Source organism: Nycticebus coucang, chromosome 5 (assembly GCF_027406575.1).
Source record: "Nycticebus coucang isolate mNycCou1 chromosome 5, mNycCou1.pri, whole genome shotgun sequence".
In the NCBI taxonomy this organism is placed as follows: Eukaryota; Metazoa; Chordata; class Mammalia; order Primates; family Lorisidae; genus Nycticebus; species Nycticebus coucang.
The window spans coordinates 115,062,403-115,090,022 of NC_069784.1; the positions used below are offsets into that span (position 1 = coordinate 115,062,403).

Sequence of the window (27,620 nt, forward strand, 5' to 3'; positions counted from 1 at the left end):
TTCATGCCCTTCTAGGCTATGTGAGAGGAGAGGAAAAGAATAAAGGAGTGGCTAGGGTCCTAACATTAAAAGGTAGCATCCCCAACATGCCCGTGTGTTAAGGGTGTCTGTCTAAGGGGAGGCAAGGAGCTATTCTTCTGTGGCACAAGCTGTCTACAATGCAATAACAGCAATCAGAGTAGTACTTAAATAAATGTATGGATTACGTGTCTCGTAGAGAATGAAAGTGGGTGCAAGTATCCCACCTTATTGCACAAAGCAACAGTGATGGTATAGATTTCTGTGATGCTCAAAATAAGGATCATTTTTATTTGAATTCTATTCAAAGGTTAAAGAAATTATTTATCTAGAATTTTTCTTGAAGAGATACTTGAGGTCCAGAATGTTATCTTGGTTTCTCCTTCTGGGCCAGGAGTCAGGCAGGACTGGCTTCTCTTGAAATTGAGTCAATGGTCTCTAACCTGGGATGCCCACATTTGTATAAAACAAAGGATAAAAAGGCTTAAAGACAATGTAAACTGTAGGTCATGGAAATAGAAATAGCAACATTTTTATTGGACAAAATCCAAGCATATACCATGATCTTTTGTATAACATACAATACAGCATGTAACATTTAAGAGACTTTATGTCAGAAATAACCTGGCATTCATATGTAAATAAATTTTCATATCTTGAAAAAAAAATGAAGTGAGCAAAAGGGAAATATTCGTGCTCTACTGAGACAGAATGGTGACAGATTTGCTTTATTCTCCCAAGAGAAATTTATGGAAGTTAAAACAGAAAAGAAAGAACCCCCCCTCACCTACGAGTTAGAAATCAGATCTTTGACTTTCTATTTATTTTGATGTTACAAACTTCCATAGAGCATTCATCCCTACCCTGTCGTCAGGGTCTGCCCCCTTGGCCGACTCACAACCACTCAGTGTTTCTCAGCGATTCCTGTCCTCAGACAGCTGAAACGCCATCGAAATGAGCCTCCTTGATTCTACATGATTCAAGAGAGCCTTTCTTTTAAATGAAATTGAACTTTCTTATGGTGGGGGAGTTTGAAAACATTCAAACAAATAGGGTTTTTATCAAAACAGTACTTGACCTGAGCGGTGATTGCTGCAGAAATGCTGCTTTGATGGCGCGTGGAAGAAAGTGGCATCTATATGAGGTGGCTCCTCAGCACTGACAGGAAGACCCAGCCTTGCATGGCAGCTGATAATGAGGCACGGGCATTGACTTTGCTTAGATCAGTGGTTTTCAGTTACAGTCTCAAGACTTTCTGTGACCAGCGCTTAGGCTTACTGTAAGCAATCTGCTATTATAAAATATGAAATTTCATAAGACAGAGTGTGGCAAGTATGAGTCTCAGTTGTTTAAGAAATATCTATTTCTTTAAATTAAAACAAGTCTGACCCTAGTCCCCTATCTGGGAGGACGTTTGGTCCATACCTTCCCTCTGCTCCCATTCTAGGGTCAAACCAGATGTTCATACAGGATTGTGACCACAAGGGCTGTAAAACTCTAGCCCGACAGCTCTGTGACTGTTTTCAAGTCCTAACAAACAGGCACCAGTTAGTATTCGAATCTCATTGGCTCCTGGGAATCTACACTGAAGGAACAGAAACTCAGGCAGAGATTTATGTACAGAAATGTATATAGTAGCCTTATTTAACAGCAAAAACTTTCAGAAATAATATAACTGCCTCCAAATAAGGGAAAGGTTAAATGAGTTATAATGTATACATTTATGATATTATGTGAACATGATGTTTTCAAATATTTAATGATACAAAAAATGGTCATAATTAATTTTTAAAAGAATTCAAAATTCACATGAAAATGTTAGTATGCTGGGTGTGGTGGCCCACACCTGTAATCCTAACATTCTGGGAGGCTGAGGTGGATAGATTGCTTGAGCTCAGGCATCTGAGACCAGCCTGAGCAAGAGCAAGGTCTCTTGCTATCTCTAAAAAAAGAAAAACTAGCCAGGTGTTGTGGCAGGTGCCTGCAGTCCCAACTACTTGGGAGGCTGAGGCGAGAGGATTGCTCTAGCCCAAAAATTTGGGGTTGCTGTGAGCTATGATGATATCATGGCACTCTACCAGGGTGACAGAGTGAGACTCTCTCTTAAGAAAAAAAGAAAAAAAAATGTTAGTACTACTTAGAATGTTGTTATTATAGATTTTTATTTTCTTTTTTATACCTTTTCCCAAAAGGTATAAAAAGGAGCTATTCTTCTGTGGCACAAGATGTCTACAATGCAATAACAATGATCTTTCCCCAAAAGGTATAAAAAAGAAATTGTTTTTCTCTAAAAACAATTTCTCATAACATCTATCAGAACATAAAGCAGTACCATTCTGTAAAGGTTAGAACCATCGACCTAATGAAAAACTCTATTACTAAGCCAAGTTGTCTAATCTTATTAAGAAAAGAAGTTGTCTAATCTTATTGAGAAGGTTTAGAAAGTTAATAATGTCCAGTGTTGCTGATAGGGGGTAGAAGAGTGTTCTCATACACACTTAATAGGAGGAAAATTTGGTACAAAACTATGTGGGAAATACTTTGGCTGTACCTGCCATACATAAATTCATTCATTCAATGAATTTAATGAATGAATACAATAAATATGTATTTATTCTGCTTTTAAGGAATTTCCTCCACAAATACATTTGGAGAAGTACTAACATTTATTTCATCATTTCAACTTTTTTCATAATTGAAACAACATAAACGTCCATCCAGTAGAGCATTAATTAAATAAATCATGATGTAACCATGCAACGTTACATGCTCAGCCATTGAACATGAATGAGACGGCTCTGTAGGCACCAATAACGAGAGATGTCTAACATACATTTTTAGAAAACATAGAGGCGCAGCCCCTGATGTGTGCAGGGTGATTTGTCCATTTGTGATTATATTTCTGCACACACAAGGAAGTAAGTTTTGCTGATGGAGGAAAGCATCGTTGGGCCTCAGGAGAAACAGGAACTATTGTTCTTACTTCTTATACTCTTCAGTACTGTTAAATGTTTCAAATTAAGTATTTAATGTTTATCAAAGAAAGAAATGCCAAATTATCTTAGCCATGGAAGGGACTTACAGAGGTGGCTTGTGCTCATCTTGTATTTAATCTTGGGGGGAGGGGGTCATGGCGGTCACCAGTCAAGCAGGTGGTCCATCCTCCTGCTCTGGCCATAAAGCACATCATAGTCACAGAGGGAGAAAATGAACTTGACTCACTGAAGATGGGAAGATGCAAATTGCCAGAATATGTTAAAGGTCACAGTTACTCTAGTTTGTCACTCCAAATTGGTTAACACATCAGTGAGACCAGCCAGAAGGGTGCATGGAAAACTGTATCTCTTAGAGACCTGACACAGTAGAATCATTTCACAGCCCAGGGAATAAATATAGCACAGCACAGTACAAAAAGCCTGGAATTTGGGCCCAAAAGACCTTTGCCAATTTCTAACTGTGTAACTTTGGACAAATAAATTTAACCTCTCTCAGGCACTTTCCATACTGATTAATAAAGTTGAGGCAGGATCAAATAAAATACTGTATGAGAAGAGATTAGCCTAGGACAATAGAAAACGTTTGTTAAAATATAGTTATTGTGTTATTTTCACTATTAAAATCACCAGTGAACTATATCTGATATAGCAAGAAAATGTGATTTTCCTGAAGTTGATAGAAGAGACCTAATGTTGTTTTATTCTCAGATTTTGCAGCTCTTTGTACTTTAAGAAACTAATCTGCATGCAGGTATAGGCCAGTACCAACAGATTGCCCCCAGCAAGTCCAACAAATGATTTCCAAATGAGATGTCCCTTTGTCACCTCTCTGTTGACAATTTTGGCCTCCACATCAGCAGTCACATTGGCTGCCTTTTTTGCTTTCAGCATCTGAGCCAGTGCTCAGTTACCTGAAACATTTGAAGGTAAATAGTTGGTTTCAAAATTTTTAAAGAAATTATTACTAATATCTAATAACATCACTTGCAGATACTTTTTCTTGCCTTGTTTTTATACTCAAATGTACCTTTGATCTATGATCCAAGATAATGTAAATACCTAACCCAGAATGCTGCTTTCTGGGTTACCATGGAAGGAGACTGATCTTACACTCTGTGTCTCCTCCAGACAACTGGAAGCAACCCCTCCTGGACCTCAAGAATGCTAGGGGTTCCCATGGACCACCAGGGCCAAGATTTACTGCTCATGTTCTGACCAAGGATGTAATTTTTCAAATCCCACTGTCCACCTGATCTTACTTTTAAAATGCGCTTTAGCCCATAATTACAAAGTACCCGTAATAAAAAAAAAAAAAACTCTTCAAAGTTCTTACAGAACAATCTTTGATTGTCTGAGGTTCTCATTAAAATAAAATATATAGATTCTTCTACCAACGATGTTTATATTGTTCTCAAAGGTCTTGAATTTTTTGCAACTGAAAGCTTCTTCAGGTCCATGTCATGACTGGCATAGTCATCGAAATGCACAGAGATAACGTCATAGGATAAACGTGCCAGTTGCAAATTTGTATTTCTTGCTCACTTGACCGTTAATTCTGGAAGTCTTACATGTTTTATCTAAGAGGCATATTTCTGATTAAAGGATGATTTTAGGGTCAGAAAACTGTACGGACATGTACAATCTGGATGTACGTAAGTAAGGATGACTGTTGCCCCCACTCACTAAATCCAGCCTCAACATGTTCACAGAACATTAATTTGCAATCTCTGAAGGTGCTGAGAGGACTGTGCTGTGTGCTCTGTTCCATGCTGCTCGGGACGGCCCATGCCTGGGGGGCTTCAGGAGTGGAAGGAGACAGCAGCCTAAGGCGCAGCTGTGCAGTCACACAGCCCTGTGAGCTGAGAGCTGCCCCCAGGCTTCAGCCAGTGGAACCGGTGGCCTGCAGATGGCCTTGGGACTCCCAGCAGAGTACCTGCAGAGAAGCTGACTTGGATAATTTTTGTCACTCCACACTCTCCGTGAAAGTTTGAACAAGGCACCAACCCTCTGGCTGAATGACCCCATTTGTGGAGTATGAGATGCAGTTGTTGATTTGCTTGTTTTTTCAGTTAATGTTACACAAAGCTCAAAGGGCCTTTCAAAACGAAAACTCTATTAATCATAAAACATTTTATATAATTTTTTAAGAAAAAATAGAGGAAAAAATCTATACCTCTTTATTTGAGCCTCTTTATTTCTCATTTATTTTTTAACAGTTTTACTGAGAGAGAATTCACATACCACATGGTTTACTTAAAGTACACAATGTAATGGGTTTTGATATATTACATTATTATCTGTTGTAACCACAATGTTAGGCAAACATCAGCACTATTTCCAGAACTTTATCATCCCAAATTGAAACTACTGTCCCCCAGTCCCTGGTAACCACCCATTGACTTTCTGTCATATAAATGGATCATACATATTTGTCATTGTGTGTTTGGCTTGTTTCACTTATCATAATGTTTTCAAGGTGCATCTATGTTGGGCCATGTATCAGAACCCCATTTCTTATGACTATGTAATATTCCGTTTTATGTCCACATTTGTTTTTTATCCATTCACCAGTTGACAAACCCTTTAGTTGTTTCCGTCTTTGGGATATCATGAATAATGCCACAGTGAATGTTGATTTACAATTCAACGTTAAAACCTGTGCTTTCTTTTTTTTTTTTTTATTGTTGGGGATTCATTGAGGGTACAAGAAGCCAGGTTACATTGATTGCAATTGTTAGGCAAAGTCCCTCTTGCAATCATGTCTTGCTCCCATAAAGTGTGACACACACCAAGGCCCCACCCCCCTCCCTCCGTCCCTCTTTCTGCTTTTCCTCCCCCCATAACCTTAATTGTCATTAATTGTCCTCATATCAAAATTGAGTACATAGGATTCATGCTTCTCCATTCTTGTGATGCTTTACTAAGAATAATGTCTTCCACTTCCATCCAAGTTAATACGAAGGATGTAAAGTCTCCATTTTTTTTAATGGCTGAATAGTATTCCATGGTATACATATACCACAGCTTGTTAATCCATTCCTGGGTTGGTGGGCATTTAGGCTGTTTCCACATTTTGGTGATTGTAAATTGAGCTGCAATGAACAGTCTACTACAAGTGTCCTTATGATAAAAGGATTTTTTTCCTTCTGGGTAGATGTCCAGTAATGGGATTGCAGGATCAAATGGGAGGTCTAGGTTGAGTGCTTTGAGGTTTCTCCATACTTTCTTCCAGAAAGGTTGTACTAGTTTGCAGTCCCACCAGCAGTGTAAAAGTGTTCCCTTCTCTCCACACCCACACCAGCATCTGCAGTTTTGAGATTTTGTGATGTGGGCCATTCTATCTGGGGTTAGATGATATCTCAGGGTTGTTTTGATTTGCATTTCTCTAATATATAGAGATAATGAACATTTTTTCATGTGTTTGTTAGCCATTCGTCTGTCATCTTTAGAGAAGGTTCTATGCATGTCTCTTGCCCATTGATATATGGGATTGTTGGCTTTTTTCATGTGGATTAATTTGAGTTCTCTATAGATCCTAGTTATCAAGCTTTTGTCTGATTGAAACTATGCAAATGTCTTTTCCCATTGTGTAGGTTGTCTCTTTGCTTTGGTTATTGTCTCCTTAGCTGTACAGAAGCTTTTCAGTTTAATGAAGTCCAATTTGTTTATTTTTGTTGTTGTTGCAATTGCCATGGCAGTCTTCTTCATGAAGTCTTTCCCCAGGCCAATATCTTCCAGTGTTTTTCCTATGCTTTCTTGGAGGATTTTTATTGTTTCATGCCTTAAATTTGAGTCCTTTATCCATTTTGAATCAATTTTTGTGAGTGGGGAAAGGTGTGGGTCCAGTTTCAGTCTTTTACATATAGACATCCAGTTCTCCCAACACCATTTATTGAATAGGGAGTCTTTCCCCCAAGGTATGTTCTTGTTTGGTTTATCGAAGATTAGGTGGTTGTAAGATGTTAGTTTCATTTCTTGGTTTTCAATTCGATTCCAAGTGTCTATGTCTCTGTTTTTGTGCCAGTACCATGCTGTCTTGGCCACTGTGGCTTTGTAGTACAGACTAAAATCTGGTATGCTGATGCCCCCAGCTTTATTTTTATTACTAAGAACTGCCTTAGCTATACGGGGTTTTTTCCGGTTCCATACAAAACGCAGAATCATTTTCTCCAAATCTTGAAAGTGCGATGTTGGTATTTTGATAGGAATGGCATTGAATAGGTAGATTGCTTTGGGAAGTATAGACATTTTAACAATGTTGATTCTTCCCATCCATTAGCATGGTATGTTCTTCCGTTTGTTAATATCCTCTGCTATTTCCTTTCTGAGGATTTCATAATTTTCTTTATAGAGGTCCTTCACCTCCTTCATTAGGTATATTCCTAGGTATTTCATTTTCTTTGAAACTATGGTGAAGGGAGTTTTGTCCTTAATTAGCTTCTCATCTTGACTGTTATTGGTGTATACAAAGGCCACTGACTTGTGGACATTGATTTTATATCCTGAAACATTACTGTATTTTTTGATGACTTCTAGGAGTCTTGTGGTTGAGTCCTTGGGGTTCTCTAAGTATAAGATCATGTCATCAGCAAAGAGGGAGAGTTTGACCTCCTCTGCTACCATTTGGATTCCCTTTATTTCCTTGTCTTGCCTAATTGTATTGGCTAGAACTTCCAGCACCATGTTGAATAGTAAAAGTGACAGAGGACAACCTTGTCTGGTTCCAGTTCTAAGAGGAAAAGCTCTCAGTTTTACTCCGTTCAGTAAAATACTAGCTGTGGATTTGTCATAGATAGCTTCAATCAGTTTTAGAAATGTGCCGCCTATGCCTATACTCTTCAGTGTTCTAATTAGAAAAGGATGCTGGATTTTATCAAATGCTTTTTCTGCATCTATTGAGAGGATCATGTGATCTTTATTTTTGCCTCTGTTAATATGGTGGATAACGTTTATGGACTTGCATATGTTAAACCAGCCTTGCATCCCTGGGATAAAGCCTACTTGATCATGATGAATGACTTTTTTGATGATAAGCTGTAATCTATTGGCTAGGATTTTGTTGAGGATTTTTGCATCTATATTCATGAGTGAGATTGGTCTGAAATTCTCCTTTTTGTTTGGGTCTTTTCCTGGTTTTGTTATCAGGGTGATGTTTGCTTCATAGAATGTGTTGGGGAAGATTCCTTCTTCCTCAATTTTTTGGAATAATATCTGCAGTACAGGAATAAGCTCTTCCTTGAAGGTTTGATAGAATTCTGGAGTGAAGCCATCTGGACCAGGGCATTTTTTGGTTGGAAGATTTTTTAATTGTTTCTTTGATCTCAGTGCTTGAAATTGGTCTGTTCAGGAGCTCTATTTCCTCCTGGCTGAGTCTAGGGAGAGGGTGTGATTCCAAATATTGATCCATTTCCTTCACATTGTCTAATTTCTGGGCATAGAGTTTCTGGTAGTATTCAGAGATGATCTCTTGTATCTCTGTGGGATCAGTTGTTATTTCCCCTTTATCATTTCTGATTGAGGTTACTAGAGATTTTACTTTTCTATTTCTCGTTAGTCTGGTCAATGGTTTATCTATTTTATTTATTTTTTCAAAAACCAACTCCTTGTTTCATTAATTTTCTGAATGATTCTTTTGTTTTCAATTGCATTGATCTCTGATTTGATTTTGGATATTTCTTTTCTTCTACTGAGTTTAGGCTTCGATTGTTCTCCTTTTTCCAGTTCCAGAAGATGGCTTGTGAGATTGTTGATGTGCTGCCTTTCTGTTTTTCGAATGTAGGCATCTAAAGCAATGAATTTTCCTCTCAAAACTGCTTTTGCAGTATCCCACAGGTTTTGGTATCTTGTGTCTTCATTGTTGTTATGCTCAAGGAAGTTAATGATTTCCTGTTTTATATCTTCCTGCACCCATCTGTTATTCAACAGAAGATTGTTTAATTTCCATGCCTTTGGGTGGGGTCGAGCATTTTTGTTAGAGTTGAGTTCCACCTTTAGTGCCTTATGGTCTGAGAAGATACAAGGTAAAATTTCAATTCTTTTAATTCTATTGATATTTGTTTTGTGTCCCAGGATATGATCAATTTTGGAGAATGTTCCATGGGGTGATGAGAAGAATGTATGTTCTTTATCTTTGGGGTGGAGTGTTCTATATGCGTCTATCAAGCACAGTTGTTCTAGGGTCTCATTTAAATCTCTTATATCTTTGTTTAATTTCTGTTTAGAGGATCTGTCCAGCTCTGTAAGAGGAGTGTTAAAGTCCCCTGTTATGATGGTATTATCAGATATCATATTGCTCAGACTGAGTAAGGTCTGTTTCAAGAATCTAGGAGCATTTAAATTGGGTGCATAAATATTTAGAATTGAAACATCTTCTCGTTGTATTTTTCCCTTGACCAATATAAAGTGACCATCTTTGTCTTTTTTGACTTTAGTTGCTTTAAATCCACATGTATCTGAATATAAGATTGCAACTCCTCTTTTCTTCTGAATGCCATTTGCCTGAAAAATTGTCTTCCAACCCTTGACTCGGAGCTTTAATTTGTCTTTTGAAGCCAGGCGTGTTTCTTGCAGACAGCAAATGGATGGCTTGTGTTTTTTAATCCAGTCAGCCAATCTATGTCTCTTCACTGGGGAATTCAAGCCATTAACATTTATTGAGATAATTGATAAGTGTGGTAGTATTCTATTCATCTTATTTTGTGAGAGTCCATTGCTTAGTTTTATCTTTTGCATCAGTGTGGAGGTTAGGTTCTGTCCTTTAATTTCTGAGTTCTTACTTTGCTGCTGACCCATTGTGATGGTCAGTGTGCAGAACAGGTTGAAGTATTTCCTGTAGAGCTGGTCTTGTTGTGGCAAATTTTCTCAATGTTTGTATATCCGTAAATGATTTGATTTCTCCGTCTATTTTTAAGCTTAGCTTAGCAGGGTACAGAATTCTGGGCTGGAAATTGTTCTGTTTAAGTAGATTAAAGGTAGATGACCATTTTCTTCTTGCTTGGAAAGTTTCATTAGAGAAGTCTGCAGTCACTCTGATGTATTTGCCCCTGTAGGTCAATTGGCGCTTACTCCTGGCAGCTTGAAGAATCTTTTCTTTTGTCTTGACCTTGGACAGTTTCATCACAATGTGTCTTGGAGAAGCTCGGTTAGAGTTGAGGTGACCTGGGGTCCAATATCCCTCTGAAAGCAGTGTGTCAGAATCTTTGGTGATATTTGGGAAATTTTCTTTTATAATATTCTCTAGTATGGCTTCCATTCCTCTGGGATTCCTATAACTCGTATGTTGGAACGCTTCATAAAGTCCCATAATTCTGACAGTGAACGTTCTGCTTTCTCTTTCTTCTTTTCTGCCTCTTTTACTATCTGCGTTATGTCAAGAACTTTGTCTTCTACCTCTGAAATTCTTTCTTCTGAATGGTCTAACCTGTTGCTGATACTTTCCATTGCATCTTTAAGTTCCCTAATTGACTGTTTCAGTTCCTTCAGCTCTGCTATATCCTTTTTCTATTCTTCATATCGTTCATCTCTTATTTGATTCTGTTTTTGGATTTCCTTTTGGTTATTTTCCACTTTATTAGCAGTTTCCTTCATTATTTCCATCATTTCTTTCATTGTTTTCATCATGTGTATTCTAAATTCCCTTTCCGTCATTCCTAACATTTCTTTACAGGTGGAATCCTCTGCAGTAGCTACCTCATGGTCCCTTGGCGGGGTTGTTCTGGACTGGTTCTTCATGTTGCCTGGAGTTTTCTGCTGATTCTTCCTCATGAGTGATTTCTTTTATCTGTTTCCTTGCCCTAATTTTCCTTTCACTTCCTCTTGCTCTTTAAGTTCTCGTGCCTGTGGACTAAGGGTTAGATGAGTCCCTTTGGTACAGGACCAGAAGGGTGAGAAGGTTGAAGAGCAAAAAAGGGATGAAAGAAAGGAGGACCGAGTGAAAAGAAAAAAAAATAGAGAAAGGAGGGGGGATGGGTAAAAGGAATATTGACAAAAAGAAGAGAGGCACAGAAATAGGGAGACAGAGCAATATAGGTGTACAATAGGGTACTTTGACACAACCTTAAAAAAAAACCACCTTCTTGTTGTGCCCAGTTGGGTGGTTCCCTTGAGGTCGGCAGCTCTTTGCTAACCTGATCAGACACAGTACCCTACCTCCACCAAGTAGAGAGGAAAGACAAAAATGCTATAAATCAAACCAAAACAAGCAAACAGAAAACTTTACGGGATAAAATTGTGTGAAAAACCAAATAATAGTGGTAGAAACACTAGCAACAATGAAGTTCTAGTTATTAAAAAGGCAGCAATGGGAAATTATAATTAAACTAGAAAAATTGAGAAAGAAAAATGATCTGTATGGAAAAGGTTGAAATTAAAAAATGAAACAACATCAACAACATCAAAATAAACAAAAAAAAAACAACCAAACCAAAAAAAAACCAAAACACAACCAAAAACAAAGCAGTATGTATATGTTGTTGGATATTGTCTGGGCAACACGTGGTCTTCTGGGGTATGAGATGTTAATCACAGTTCTGATATGACTGGAGGCTGCTGATTTCTCAAACCCCAGCAGGTAGACACCCTAAATCTCTCTTCAGCCCACTTAAAAGGCACTTTGAACTTGTAAAGTTGCTGAGCAGAAGCCTTCCCAGGAAAGTGCTTGTCACTGGAATCACTGCTGAAGTGGCTATCCACTTACCCAGTGTGCCAAAACCGGTCTCACTCTGCCCCTGAGGGTTAGGGCTGCAAGGCAGCTCAGACCCAACCCTTAGGCTACTCGGTGCTGGGTTACCAGCTCCCACTCGATTCTAGCTCTGTGACCCTGAGGGCAGAGCTTGTCAGGGCAGATCGCTCACAATGGCTCCCTGTGGCCCACAGCCAAACACTATTAGCTCCTTCTGGCTCAGCGGCTCAGACTAGGGCCCTAGACAACGGCTAAAGTTCTCCGCATTCCCTCTCAGGCTCTCCCCAAGGCAGCTCAACTGAGTGCCAAGTCCAAAGACACCAAAACAGTTCACAGGTAAGGCCTTTCCGGTTTGCAGTCTCGCTGCTACTGAACTTACAGTTGTAGGCGGGTTTAGACGGATTGAACATGTCCGACCACTTGCCGGTTTTCCTCTGTTTTAGTCCTCCTCTTGGGGTCCAGAAGTCTCTCGCTGACTTTCTGTATCCTCGTAGGGGTGATGATAGGCAGATCCCACTGGCCAGAGATGCCTGGAGTCCTATCTCCCCGGACTCACGGTGCCCAGATGCAAGGAAGCCGTTACTCGGCCGCCATCTTGCTCTCCTCTTCCAAACCTGTGCTTTCAATACTTTGGGATATATAACTTGGAGCCAAATTGTTGGATCATATGGTAGTTCCATGTTCAGCTTTTGGAGAAACATTATCTTTTAAAAAGTCTGTATTTATGAGTAACTGTCCTCCACATCTTAACGTGCATTGTTGCATTCTAGTTCTCGTAGCAAGTTTGTTCATTCATTCTTACTCATTCAGAGAATATTTTTCAAGGGTCTACTGTGTGCCAGGCACAGTTCTGGGCAATGGGGATCTGTAGTGAACAACACTAATGGAGTACTACCTTCCCATTGATCATACAGTAGTAACATCATGACATCAAATAGATGTCAATATAATGCTGAGTAGAGCAAATGCCTTTGAGGCAATTAAAAAACAGTAGCAGAAGGGAGTATTGAAGTTTGGAAGGGTGACTGCTATTAGATGGACTTGGAAAGGATAGTCTGTCTCACACTTGAGCTAGAAGAATTGAGGGAGTAAGTCTTCAGACATCTGGGGAGGACCGTTCTGGGGAGTGGTGAAACTTGAAGCAGGTCTAGGCTTGGCGTGGTCAAGGCATGGCAGGCAGGACAAGGTGGCCGTGGGGTGAGGAGAGAGGAAGGGGGGGCCGAGTATTACCACACTGCAATGGAAGGCCATCAGAAAATTCGAGCAAGAGACAGGGGCAGTCAATGACTCTCCCTCTGTAGGGAGAGAACTTGAGACAGAGAGCATTTAAACGATGTATTTAAAGTTGCAACTGCTAAGTAAGAGATGAGGGTTCCAGCCCAGGCAGATTCACCGCAGAGTGTGTGCACGTCACCACCCTGCTGGGGTGTGTTCCTGGCTGGCTGTGGTTGCCATACGGAAATGTTCTGCAAGATGTAGTTTCTGTCACCTGGATTGGCCAAGCCTGTCGTCTGCAGCCTGAAGGTCTCTTGATTCTCTCCCGTAGGTGTGATGCACTCTCCTGGCTTCGACGGGAACAGCAGCCTGGGCTTCCAAATGCTGATGAATGCCGACAGCCTGTACACTGCCGCACACTGCGCCCTGCTCCTCAACCTGAAGCTCTCCCACGGCGACTACTACAGGAAACGGCCAACCCTGCCACCAAGCATGATGGTGAGTGTGCGTCCCAGTCAGACACCCCAGGGGCAGGCCGTGACCTCCTGGCTGAACATCAAGCATTGGCTCCCTGAGAAGTATGGTGAGGTGTCTTCTGTTCCGCACTGCTCTGGGCTGGTAATGTCTGTGGGGCTTTACACTAATGCACGTAAGTGTAAGTGCATCTGCCCAGTACCGTAAGCCATAGAGCTGCCCCCGGGCTCCAGACAGCGCAGAGGGTAATGGACATGAGGGCCTGCAAAAGGCTGCCTGTGGATGGCAGTAGTGCATCCAGTGACACTATTAAACCAGTGGTGCATCCAGTGACACTATTAAACACACATGTGCATAAAACATGTTCAAAATCACATCATTGAGCCAAGCGTGATGGCTCACCCCTGTAATCTGCTAGCACACTGGGAGGCCGAAGTGGGTGGATTGCCTGAGCTCAGGAGTTTGAGACCAGCCTTAGCAAGAGCAAGACCCTGTCTCTTAAAAAAAAAAGAAAAAAAAAAAAACAGCCAGGTGTTGTGGTAAGCTCCTGTAGTCCCAGCTACTCGAAGCTGAGGCAAGAGAATTGCTTGAGCCCAAGAGTTTGAGGTTGCTGTGAGCCAGGATGCCATGGCACTCTAGGGGGACAAAGCGAGACTCTGTCTCCAAAACAAAACAAAAAAAAACACATCATCAACATGTTAAGTGAGATCAAAAGATGTGCAGGAAGTTTACTGAAAAATGAAAGCGTCCTGCTACAAAAACCCTTCATTGTGTTCAAAAATGTCCTCAGACCTACCAGTGACAGCTTACTGACTGTTGATAATAAATACCCCCATCAGGTATGTGATGAAAGTATCATTGACTATCCTGTAGTTGGCTCCCTTGACTGAGCAAGCAACTCTGTGGTGGGCCTGTTGTCAGTTCCGGAGCCAAAGTCTATGGCTCTGCATGAAGGAAATACTCATTGCTTAATAAGTAGTAAACTCCCAAGGGTAAGTGTACGCGTGTCTCCTGAAGCGCACCTGTTCCTTCAGGGAGCAGACTCCGTCTCTGCTCGGCTGTAGAATCACGCATCTGAGCAGTCGCTAGCCCTCCCACACGTCAAAGAGTAAAGATATAAATGCAGCCTCTCTAATTCTTCTACCAGGTATCTGTTAAGGTATATAAGTAAAAAGAACTTCAGGATGTTGGGGACCTCCCCATCTCAGCTTCTCCTCCCTTGCCACCCTCTACCCCCAGTGAACCAGCCTCGACTTGGTTCTGGGCTGTAACATGAAGAGGTCACCGAGGGTGTAAGAGCCTGTGCATTTGCAGGGGATGGTGTTGGTCACCTTTACAGGTGTCTTTTCTCTGCAGAAGGAGTTCATGAAGCAGGTGCAGAGCAGCGGAGTGCTGATGGTCTTCTCACAGGCCTGGATCGAGGAGCTCTACCATCAGGTGCTGGACAGGAACATGCTCGGAGAGGCCGGCTACTGGGGCAGCCCTGAGGACAACAGCCTTCCCCTCATCACGATGCTCACTGGTCAGTGGCTCCACTCGAGGCTGGGCATCTGGCAGGGTGGGATGGCTCACGCTTCAAAGCCTCTTTTAGAGAAACGATGGAGTTTTGAGCAGACTTTGAAACAGCATCCACAAAGCTTCCCTCACACTTGGTGCCAGTTTTAGGGAAGTATCGTGAATTCATATTAGAAGAGTTTTCTCTCCTTTCTCCGTGTGAGTCTGTAGGACTCACTTTGCCCCTTTAGATAAGGACTAACTTAGTATCTTTGTCTGTCGGTCTCTTTCTAGGGACAAAGCCTGGAATCGATGCCCATGTTATTCAGAGTGCCTGGAATTTTACTGGTCATGTAAAGTGATTGATTTTTAAGTGTGGCTTCCTTCCCATTTCCTGTCGCTATCAGAGGGCCTCCCGCCCTTTCCCAGCTATATCAGAGCTAAAATAATGCCAAATACTTGCCTGCCCACCATCTTTGTCTTCAGTGTCTAGAGAATTTTTCAAATCCTATTTAACTATCAGAAATTTTGGCTTAGCACCGTACCTCAGTGGTTACGGCGCCAGCCACGTGCACTGAGGCTGGTGGGTTCGAACCTGGCCCGGGCCAGGTAAACAACAATGACAGCAACAACAACAACATTGTTGTTTAGCTGGCCCGGGCTGGGTTCAAACCTGCCAGCCTGGGTGTATGTGGCTGGTGCTAGGATTATAGGCGTGAGCCATCGTGCCTAACTCTCTCAGTTTTATTTTATTTTTCATTTATTTTACTTTTTTTATTTTTTTAGACAGAGTCTCACTATGTTACCCTCAGTAGAGTGCTGTGACGTCACAGCTCACAGCAACCTCAAACTCTTGGGCTTAAGCGATTCTCTTGCCTCAGCCTCCCAAGTACCTGGGACTACAGGCGCCCGCCACAATGCCCAGCTATCTTTTGTTGCAGTTGTCATTGTTGTTTAGTCGGCCTGTCCATTTGTTTTTACAAACTCCTTTCAGGAGGGACGGAAGGTACTACCCACAGCTTATAGGTGCCTTGGGTTTTGGATGAAGATCCTAAACCTTCTAGCTTTAATTTTCAAATACCATAGTTTCTGCCAAAAGTAATTTCTTACCAAGACCTTAATAAAAGGAGTCATTCAGTAGATGCAAAATGAACAAATAACAGACCATGGACAGTTGCCATATTCATCAGTCATTACTATTAGTCAGCTGTCTCTTTTATAGTGGAACAGTAAGCTCAAGCACTATGATGGGAAATTATTTAACTTCAGATTAATGAGTTGGAAAAAACCCAAGGCAGTTCATTAAAATTTGACAAAATAAGGTTCTAGGATTCTCTGTGACAAATTCCAGGTGTTAAGTGATAAGTGTTGACTAGAAGTTAACATAGAGTTTGGAAACGTCTATCTGATCTTTTCATTATATACAAAGAGAAACAATGGTAGTAATCTGATTACTAACTGTGGTTATTCCTGATGGAATTGTGGGATTTTAGCATGGAAATAAACTTTGTACTACTTGAATTCATGGGTCCTTCACCTAGCAGATAGGAAACATTATAACTTTGATAAATGACAGTTTCTGGTCATTAAGACTATTTGGCAAATTAATTTCAGAGAATCTGGCCTATTCCTACTTTGCAGCCATATAGATTTTTCCCCTGTTTTTGGTGCTGATATGTTGCCCAGAAGCCTGCAGGCTTTTTGTAATTTCTGTAAGAATCAAAGATATAGTAAATAAAAGCTCTGTATGTCTGCTTATGATTAGGATGATGGCATTTTAAGACAGGAGTCTCCATCTTCATCATTTGCCTGTAAATTAATAACTTCTCTTTTGTTTTCCTCCAAAAAAAAACAAAAAGAAAAAGAAAGAAAGATATAATGAAATAATTTTCAAACACCATGCAAAGAAATCTCCTCCTATTGGGGTCAGGGGGGAGCCTTAAACTCAGGAAATTCATTTATACTGCCCTCCTTTCCCATCCTTTCCCTGTGTTGCATTCACCTACTACGTTAGCGCATCCAAGTATAAATATTTCACCTCCATGGTCATTTATGCAGTGGTTACTTCTTTTATTCTGAAGAACTTGGGCCCCAGAGAATGGAATGCCTTGCCTGGCCCAGGGCTAACAAGGCTACTTAAATGAGAGCCAAGAACAAAGCCCAGCCTTCTCAACCCCATGCCAATCCCTTCTTGCTAGAATGTTAAGGAGGGATTTGTTAAGCTAAGTTTATAGATGAGAATTTAACAAAAATTTAAACCAGGAAATTTAGGATCCCTTATTGAGCTGGAAGATAGTCGGCTGTGGAGAGGCCTGGACAGGAGTCAGCAGACGTGAATCCCAAGTCTTATTCCTTCTCTTACCAGCCTCATGGCCTTTAGTGATCCACCTACTTTAAATACAGTCATGCATGAGTTTAGCGAGGACAGGGACATGCTCTGAGAAATGTGTTGTTAGGGAATTCTGTGACCATGACGGAGTGTACTCGCACACAACTAGGCTATATGGTATGGCCTGTTGTTCCTAAGCTCCAATCCCATACAGCATGTTACTATATGGAATACTGTAGGCAATTGTAACACAGTGGTTAAGTATTTGTGTATCTAAATATAGAAAAGATACAGCAAAATACTGCATCATAATTTTATGGGACCACTGTCTTACATGCCAGGATGTCCTTGACCAAAACACCATTTTGTGGCATGTGATTATATTTGTTTTCTCTTCTGTGAATTAAGAAAAACAAGACCAGGCGGTCCCTATGGCTCAGTGGGTAGGACACCAGCCCCATATACAGAGGATGGCGGGTTCAAATCTGGCCCCAGCCAAACTGCAACAAAAAAATAGCTGGGCGTTGTGGTAGCTGGGTGCCTATAGTCCCAGCTACTCCGGTGGCTGAGGCAAGAGAATCGCGTAAGCCCAAGAGTTAGAGGTTGCTGTGAGCCGTGTGATGCCATGGCACTCTACCAAGGGTGATAAAGTGAGACTCTGTTTCTCTACAAAAAAGAAAGAAAGAAAGAAAAACAAGACCAACCCTGCCTACTTACTTTGAGTTGTTTGGAAGATTAATGAAAAGTGTCATGTGGAAACATTTTGAAAAGTACAAGTTATTATGGTTGTACTATGCAATCAGAGTATATGATTCTCTGACCAAGAGGTTTATTCTCATTTTAATTCATATGAGGAAGCTCTGAAAGAAAAATCCACATTAGGGTAACATAAAATTTGAGAATAAGGCTATGGCTTTGAATAAAAAGCATATTCAAAGATCATATTATTCTATATCAATGGATTTTTTCTAACAGAAATAATTAAGAATTTATCATTGTTTTTCTAATTAAAAATAAACAACAGTCTAACAGAAAAATATTCTGAAAATGGAAGAAAACTGCACCCAGTGAATGAACCACAGTTTATACCATTCTGATGACAGTTCACTTCACACAGTAGTTAACAAATAGTGGGTATTTGTTAACAGTGAATATTGTCATGGTCATTTGTTTTTGACTGGACTGTGTTATTTACGGGGAACCTCACCCTTTCTCCTTGGCAGATATTGACGGCTTAGAGAGCAGTGCCATTGGGGGCCAGCTGATGGCCTCGGCTGCTACAGAGTCACCCTTCACCCAGAACAGGAGAATTGATGACTCTACAGTGGCAGGTAATGACTTGGGTCTTAAGTTTATGAATGAATATTCATACGTTGCATGCATTACCAGCAATTACGTTATTATGTGGGGACATAAATGAATCAAGATTTTGTCTTGGTAGAAAAAGTAATTTATAGAGTTACTTAACATCCACCTAACGATACTCAGTGTTCCTAATTGCACAGCTAGAGGACCCCATTTTGTTCATGGCCAGGTTGTTTTTGTCTCTGGAAAGTAACCCACACCCCTTCATGTTCCAGGCATGGCATTTGCTCGTTATATTCTGGTGGGCTGCTGGAAGAACTTGATCGATACTTTATCAACACCCCTGACTGGCCGGATGGCAGGAAGCTCCAAAGGCCTAGCCTTCATTCTGGGAGCTGAAGGCATCAAAGAGCAGAACCAGAAGGAACGCGATGCCATCTGCATGAGCCTCGATGGGCTGCGGAAAGCCGCACGGCTGAGCTGTGCTCTGGGTATGCGGTGGTGGCAGTGTCCCCTGGACCAGGGGAGAACTCACTGGGAGTGACTTCTGGAGAAGAAGTCCTTTAGAAGGGGCTCTGCTGGGTGAATGATTAGAGAGTACACTCAGAGGATAACTGTTTGTCTCCTCTAAAGGGGTTGCTGCTAACTGTGCCTCAGCCCTTGCCCAGATGGCAGCTGCCTCCTGTGTCCAGGAAGAGAAAGAGGAAAGGGACACACAAGAACCCAGTGATGCCATAGCACAAGGTAATGGCTGACGGGCCAGCATCCACTGGGGCCTCGGATATGGTGTGCACACACCTGCATCGAGCTGACCCTCATTCCCATTCTGTGTGTGATGTGTTGTCACGCATGCCACTGACCACAGATCCCACTGGGCAACAGCTTGGGTCAGATTGACGTGTTTTACAGTGGCGCCCTCTGGAGACAGGAAACCTGCTGGCCGCTTGCCACAGGGAAAGTGTTGTTGACTGCTGCCTCCCAGAAGTGTATACTTACAGACCCCTCTGTTTCTAGTCTGCGAGAGCTGATTGGCCAGTGTTCTGAAGGGGAAGATCAAACAAATGGAGGGAATTTCATGAGAGGAGGCTCACTTGGGTCTTGTCAAACAAAAATCCAAGCTCAGGAAAGGGCTGGTGTTAAAATCAGGGAGTCAGTGAAGCTAATGATCATCTATTTGTGGAGGAGAGGACGACCTTCCTAATAGCAATGGAAGACAGAAGGTGGGTCGCAAACCAAAGGAGAAACGCAAGCAGGGTCCAAACTGTGCTAGTACCGTCCGTCAGATATGTAAGCCAGCCGGGCACAGAGACAGTCAGACACACTTAGCTGACTGTGCTAGTACCGCCCGTCAGATATGTAAGCCAGCCGGGCACAGAGACAGTCAGACACACTTAGCTGACTGTGCTAGTACCGCCCGTCAGATATGTAAGCCAGCCGGGCACAGAGACAGTCAGACACACTTAGCTGACTGTGCTAGTACCGCCCGTCAGATATGTAAGCCAGCCGGGCACAGAGACAGTCAGACACACTTAGCTGACTGTGCTAGTACCGCCCGTCAGATATGTAAGCCAGCCGGGCACAGAGACAGTCAGACACACTTAGCTGAGAAGAACGATTTAGGTCAGTGTGCCTCAAACCTGAATAAAATTCAGAGACCCATTTGAAAGTAGAGCAGTTCCCACAGCTCCCCAGTGTTTACTGTGAACAGGGTTTAACATTGTACTTAAGTGTTGTATAACCGTGAGCCACCTTTATGGTTCTTAAAAACGCATAAAACCAAAACCAAAATATTCAAATTACCTACAAATAAAAAATAATACTAGTATCACATTCATAAGACAAGTGATGTTTTGCTAAAAGTCACTTTGTTCTTCACAATAGGAGTGTGGCTTAGAGTCCTTTGAAGTGAGCTTGCTGTATTGGGTGGTTCCAGATCAGCCCTCAGTCATCCTGTCAGACACAGTGACTTGAAACCTTGATTCCAGGAGAACAGAGTGTCATTGCATTTTGCATTATTGACACATTAAATCGCCTTTAGTGTCCTTTCTCATTAGTCATCTGTGATTTTTTAAAGTATCATTTGGAGCTCACAAATACAAGTGTAAGCTCAGGGAATGAAATTTTATTTTCAGTTATACAGCAGTCATCTGGTGCCAGAATATACATATGTAAGTTGTTTTAGAGATGTGCATCATAATAAAAGCTTAACATTAAACCAGTTGCAGAGAATTCATCCCTGTTACCAGTTTGAGGGGAAAGTGAGGGCCTGGGCACAGATGGCTTTAGCAGGAGTCAGCACCCAGAAACCATCCACCCTGCTGTGCAGAACCAAGAGCTCATGGATGGGCCTGCAAGAAATTGCACCTACCAGCTCAGAACCAGGGTCACTTCTATGTGCTGGATGGTTTGCATGCTGGGGACACTGCCCTAGAGGAGTTCCTGCCAGTGAAGTCTGACGTTTCCCTTCGCCCTTGCATGATAACACATTCTTTCATTTTCATTCTTTCTCTCCCTTTCTGTCTCCCTTACTCAGATTGTTATTTTAATAAATGTCTTTCTGGCACAGTGAAACTAAAAGTGGAGCAGAAACTGGAGCAGATTGGGAAGGTGCAGGGGGTGTGGCTGCACACAGCCCACGTCTTGTGCATGGAGGCCATCCTCAGCGTAGGCCTGGAGATGGGGAGCCACAACCCGGACTGCTGGCCACACGTGCTCAGGTGCATGTTGGGACCCCCACCCCACCCCGTGGCACCCACCCTGCCTTGGGAATCCTGGGGTGGGTGGAGATTATGATGATTCACAGAGCTTGAATAAACTCCAAATGAGAGAGAAAAAGGAATTAGAGCCCAGCTTAATCTATATTGAAGAATAGGTGAGAGAACTGAATTTAGGGAATTGTGACTTATCTAGGGACATAATCTATGAGAGACAGACGTGTTGTACCAAGGAAGATAAACCAATTACTTAAATAATGGATGGTAGAAGACCTTGTTTGTCGAGTGAAACTGTTCGAATCTAAAAACTGGTCACTCGTCAGCCATGTAACATTGCTGTATGTTTATCAATGTTTCCTTTATTTCAAGAGGTTTTTAGATAATCATAGATACATAGAGTATAAAATGCCTAGTTTGAAGTTAGCTAGTCAAAGAAAAAAAACAGAATAGTTCTTCTGTGCCAAAGACAGGCCAGAAATTTGGATCTAAGCATCGTAGCATCAAAGTGAAAAGAAACTCCCCATCAGTTATACAATTCATGATGCCTGTAAGATGAAAACAAAGCACTCGCTCCGGAGTCCAACACAAAATCACGTCTCCCCAGACGTTGCATCAGGGCAAGACCCAGTGCCATGGAAGGAGCCCTGCTTTGGGAGCAGGTGCCTGGCAGGGTGGCCGGCCGTTCCTTCTCTGCAGCACAGGCTTGAGGCCTCACTCCCACCAGGCCCAGGTCAGGCAAAGCAGCCATGGGGCAGGAGCCAGGATGAGAGCCAGGGCACTAGCCAGACCTGGGCTCAATTCAACATCTCCAAAGCAAATATAGCCATGAGTGTCAAGTTTCAAAGAGAGAAGCACACAGATTACTCGAGGGTTGAGAAAGTGATCTTAAGAGGAACACGGGAAAGGACCAGGATGAATGAACCAGCTCAGAGTAAAATGGGTTTAACATGGAGGGTGGTAACTCTTCATTACTCTAATAAGTTAAAAGGAAGAAAGAAAAAGGCTCAGATGGTACCCAAGCAAAAATGTACGGGATTGAAAAATTCCCTAGTTATAGAACATCAGAGTGGATCAGGAAGTTAATTACCAGTGACTGGACTTATTCCAGAATGAGGGACCTCTTACGAACCATCTCAGTCCCAGATTCTGTTGGGAACACACAACTTGGGAGTTGGCAGTGGTACCGCATGTTATGACTCTTTTCTGTGTTTGCATGATTAGGTGTCACCCCTAATTATATGTATATATTATATACACAAATTATATGAATTCTATGGAGCCATCAGGACCAGGCATGACGTGGCTGACATGGCTGGGCAGAACCCCACTGTGGCCAGAGGGCCTGTCCATCATATACATGGCCACTTTAGGGCCCCATCCTAAGAAAAAGCTTCCCACCTTCTGATCAGCACTATCAGAGGGAAAGACAACCCCTTGGAAAAACTCCTTCCAATAGCCAAAGTCCAGATCAGCCAGTAAGCCAGACAGGAGGGCACAGGGTGGCCAGGTCTTTATTGCCCAACTTTCTCCCAGCCTGGAGTGAGAGAAACTGAGGAACCTTTACCCATTTTCAGGCTGTCTGATCCAGTTCACACTAATAATAATAAAAATGATAAGTGCAGTGAGAGGGAGGGAGGAGCTGGCTGTGGTTGGAGGAGAGGGACCTGGAAGGGTTGCAGAGCCATGGGGTCGGTGGAGCTGCAAGGACTGACACTCTTGCTTGTGCCCATCCCCAGGGTGTGTGAGTATGTGGGGACTCTGGAGCACACCCACTTCAGCGACAACACTGCACAGCCCCCTCTGACCATCAGCCAGCCCCAGAAGGCAGCCGGGGGTCTCCTTGGGGACCCAGGGTGTGAGGGCTCACCCCAGGAGCAGGGCCTGGAGCAAGGGCGGCCCCTCAGCATGGCCCCTGTCCTGCAGCCACCATCCATCCAAGACCTGGTCCGGGAAGGCAGCCGAGGCCGGGCCTCCGACTTCCGCGGTGGTGGCCTTATGAGTGGGAACAGCGCAGCCGTGGTGGTGCTCACCCTCTCCACCCAGGCCGACAGGTGGGCGTCCCCACCCCCACATCCTCATTGCTCTCAGAGTCTCTCCAGGGACAACTTGATTCATTAGCCAGTCACTCAGATCTGTTTGATCTTTCTGAAGCGTAGCTCTCACCACTACCAGGCCCCATACTCAGCGAAATGTTTCTGTAGGGTCTGAGGCAGGCCACCTGGGGCTAGAGCTCTGCACCTCCCTGGCCCTGGGTTTTTAAAGTCACTCTCTGGTGTAATTGTGAGGTTACATCTTTTAGCGCACAGCTTAAAGAATGACAGGAGAGCTTTGAAATGGTAAAAATACACTATTTTTATGATTCTAACTGTTGACAAAATCTCATACCCACTAGTATGATACAGTATTTATTGACACCCAGCACCCATGTGACAGTCAGGAGGGAAAAGGGACAGTCGCCTCCTCTGGTAACGCTTCTCCGCATTGAAAGTACTTCAGGTCACCAGTCTCACCTTCCACCACCTCACTCACCTCTTGGCCATGCTGCCCAGACTCCCCTGGTACAGGCACAGTGAAGTTTATCTGAGGCGGATGGACAGGGAAGGTTTGGAGAGTGGGAAGAGCGCTGGCCGGGCTGGGCTGGGCTGGGCTGGGCTGGGCTGGGCTGAGCTCAGACGGACTTGGGTTCTTATCTTAGCTCTGACACTCCCAGGTGCATGTCACATCTGCACACACAGCTGCAGGGAGACGCACTCTCCCCGTCGCTGACTCAGTCTGGTCTACACACGTGCTCACTCAGTGTTCCGCTGGTGCAGCAAGTTAGCTTCAAAAGTGTTTGGGAATCTGGGTGGTGATAAGCAGGTGTCAGTGTGATATTCACTACTATTTTCTCACTAGGAAAGAGGGAGAAGAAATGGTTAATGAGCCCCAGAAACCAAATGATAACATAACTGGAATTGCAAAATCACAAGAAAAATGTCTTTGTTTCTATAATTCGTGAATGTGTAGTCCACCAACTCCCATCTTAAAACGTGTGTGGCTCATTTTGCTCCTTCCTGGAGCACCAGTGATTCCACTGCTGTTAGAGACCTCCTCTCTGAGGCAGCACGTGGCGTTGCTGCCACTGCACAGCTCTGCTGCCCCCTGCTGTTCTCCCAGGCTTGGAGGACCCCGGCGTGATGGAGCCTGGTCTGCTGCATTTCCCATGGGGCCACGTGAAACTGATAGTTGATCTTTACCTTCCTTATTCCAGTGACCTCAGATTCTCTTCTAAGTCCTGCCACCTCGCTCCCCTCCTCCTTCCTAAATTTTTCTGCTGGAAATGTTTGTGCCCAGCTGAGTGAAATTAACCTGCATGATCCATCCTATTAGGGAACATTCCATCTTCCAAATGCTTTTGTGACATCCGGGACTCTGGATGAGACCAGTCCTCAACCCCGAGGGGCTTTGTATCTCCTTCAGTGTCAAGCCCAGTGCTATAAACTATAGGCAAACAAAAACCTCTTCCTTAATTTACTGGATTTTGTTTTTTAACATAGTTTATGAAATTGAAGCTAATTCTAAGGATTCTGTGCCCAATTACTAAGTCTCCAGGAGCAAGTCTTTGCCTTCTTTCAACATCTTGCCAAATGCTATTTTATGAGTGTCCACCATGCCTGAGCTAGACCAAGAGATTACAAAGATACTGTTTAAAATATGCTTTGTGCCCTCTGTATTAAAACCTCATGGGTAGAGCAGACTTGTACAGAGTGATAATAGACACACTAATACTAGAAATTTGTCTGCAGTGTTTACACAGCATTTTCGTTAATCACATCAACAAAATTCCCATAATCATTCTGCCTTAAGGACCCAGCTGAAATGTTTCCAAATAACAGATCTCTTTCTCCTTACATCCAGGCTCTTTGAAGATGCTACGGATAAGCTGAACCTCATGGCTTTGGGAGGTTTCCTTTACCAGCTGAAGAAAGCATCACAGTCCCAGCTTTTCCATTCTGTTACGGATACAGTCGATTACTCTCTGGCAATGCCAGGTAATTCTCTCCCTGAAGAGACCGTGATGGGAAGTTAGCAGGAAACAGTCTCAGTCTCTAACACCAGCAGTGTGCCTGAAGGTGTAAGCCCACATTCCCTTTGCACACACTCTCATGAGCTAAGCTTAAGTCTGGATTTGCCTTTGGGTTTGGTGGCATGGTGTGTGAGGGTGGTATAACTCTCAGTGAATGAAATGTCACTGCTGCCATGTTGGTGGGTACTACTGCTGGATGGACAAGTGACGTACAAGTCGTGTGCCTTTATCCTTGTGTGCATTTATCCTCATGATGTACAAGTCCTGTGCCTACTTTGTAGGGTGCAAATGAGGGTGGGGACCTTTTTCCATATCACAAACCACACTACTCTCTCTGTCCAGCCAATTGCAGAAGCAACTACTGATTTTAAAAAGGACGGTGAAAAATGGAAGGCTTAACAGAAACCTCAGGCCACCCTTTCAAAACTGTTCTTGGAGGCATAGCCCCTTCATGGTGGGTCAGTATCACTGTCTTCCCAGGGGAGCCAGATGGAGAGATGAGGCCCTCTTAAAGGCCAACCTTGGGAAGAGCGGGCAGAGTTGTACTGAGTTGCTCAGGGGTTCCAGATGAGAGGCAGGTTGCTCACAAATGGAACTGTTTATCAGCAGCACAGGTGGCTGTGCTGAAACAATGCACACCTTATTGTTCTGGCAGAGAGAGTTCTGAGAGACATGTGCTGAGACGCACCATGGTGGGAGGTTGGACTGCACAACCTCTTGGGTCCCTTCCCCCCCTTGGATTGTGAAGTTCTAACTGCATTATATTTGACCTTTTCATTCTCGTTGCTCATTGGGATTTGAGAACCACAGTTCTTTCCCTTCTGGCTTCTAGTAGACTTTAAAACCTTGGCTATATAAAGCCAGCATCCCAGATGTATCAGACTTCCAAAGCATCTCTAAGCCCAGGGGTAATCTTCAAAGTCTTTTGTGTAGGCAGTGAGCTTACAAAAAAACAAAGAGCCGAGGAGGGAAGAGGCATCAAACCTGGGAGCGGGCAGCCTGGCAGTGGAATCGGTCAGCTATGAGTCAAAGTGCTGCTTGAACCTCTTTAGCAGCTGCAGCGTGTCAGGCGCCTCACTTCACCTCTCAGACACTACTGACAGCTGTGTGAAATGACGATAATTATATTTACTTCTTAAGGTTGCTTTAAAAATGTAAAATGATTAAAGACATAAAGAACCAATACAACATGGGATACCGAGTAAACATCCAACCCATGTCCATGGCTATTACTACAAGTTTGAGCATCCCTGATCCAAAAATCTGAAATGCTAAAAAATCCAAAACTTTTTGAGTACTGACATGACATCACAAGAAGAAAATTCTACACCTGACCTCGTGTTTTTTTGTAACACAGCTTATTCGGGGTCTTCAAGGGACCTTCACGCTACATGCAAAGGTGTATAGGAAACATAAACTTGGCATTGAGACCTCAGTCCCATTCCCAAGATAGCTCATTATGTCTATGCAAATATGCCAAACTTTGAAAAAATATGAAATCTGAAACACTTTTTGTCTCAGCATATCAGATAAAGATACTTAACCTGTCCTCCTATTTTGAAGTTTGACATGGCAAGACTAATGCTAAGGAGAATTGTGTTGGAAGAGCCAGATAAAGATCAGCACCGTGTGGGAAGCATAGGTGACGCAACGGGGCATGAGCGAGAAGGAGGTGGGAAGACCTCAGCCACAGTGGCACAGAAGTGGCCTGAGGTAGCATAGGCAAGAATTGTACCATGGTGAGATGGAGCAGGCCAAGCGTGTTACTGCATAGTAGAGGGAGGGGGGGCCTGGTCTGCGGAGTAGTGGCCTCAGAGGTGCCATTAAGGATTGGCAAAGCAGATGATGACTGTGAAGGGCAACAATGACGGTGATAATACCAGGTAAAAATGTTGGTCCATTAGCATGTGCCAGGCCCTATGCCAAGCACTTTATACATATTATCACATTTTATCCTTGGCAACTTTAAGACATAGGTGGCATTTCCCCCAGTGTAATGGATGAGATAATTAGAGGGAAAAATCTTTAGTCCAACATAATGCAATTGCCAAGTGGTAGAGCCGGGATTTGAACCTTTAGACTTCCCAGCTCTCCTCCTTAACCGTTATGCCATCCCCTCTTATCAATAAGCACTGTTCACACTTGCCATGTCCCAGGTACTGGGGGTACAGTGGTGAATGAGGGAAAGGTGCTGGCCTTGCAGAGTGAACCACCCGACTCTTCTCGAATCCAGGGTTTCATTAGCCCACGGGGAATAATCCCACTACTCTGAGCACAGTACCTAGATTTTCAGCCTGTCTCTGAGTCTGGGCTTTTTGGTTTTTATGGT

The 27,620-nt window shown here is 43.0% G+C and overlaps 1 protein-coding gene across 1 annotated transcript in view; it reads left to right on the forward strand.

Annotated features, from left to right (window-relative positions):
- Positions 1 to 27,620, forward strand: part of ARFGEF3 (ARFGEF family member 3) — a 180,246-nt gene that overhangs the window by 112,851 nt on the left and 39,775 nt on the right. Inside the window, exons 13-20 of the mRNA XM_053592320.1 lie at positions 13,241 to 13,407; positions 14,740 to 14,905; positions 18,430 to 18,537; positions 18,787 to 19,002; positions 19,145 to 19,255; positions 21,078 to 21,228; positions 22,962 to 23,276; positions 25,123 to 25,256. Coding sequence (XP_053448295.1) covers positions 13,241 to 13,407; positions 14,740 to 14,905; positions 18,430 to 18,537; positions 18,787 to 19,002; positions 19,145 to 19,255; positions 21,078 to 21,228; positions 22,962 to 23,276; positions 25,123 to 25,256 — 1,368 coding nt within the window. The remainder of the gene's footprint in view (positions 1 to 13,240; positions 13,408 to 14,739; positions 14,906 to 18,429; positions 18,538 to 18,786; positions 19,003 to 19,144; positions 19,256 to 21,077; positions 21,229 to 22,961; positions 23,277 to 25,122; positions 25,257 to 27,620) is intronic.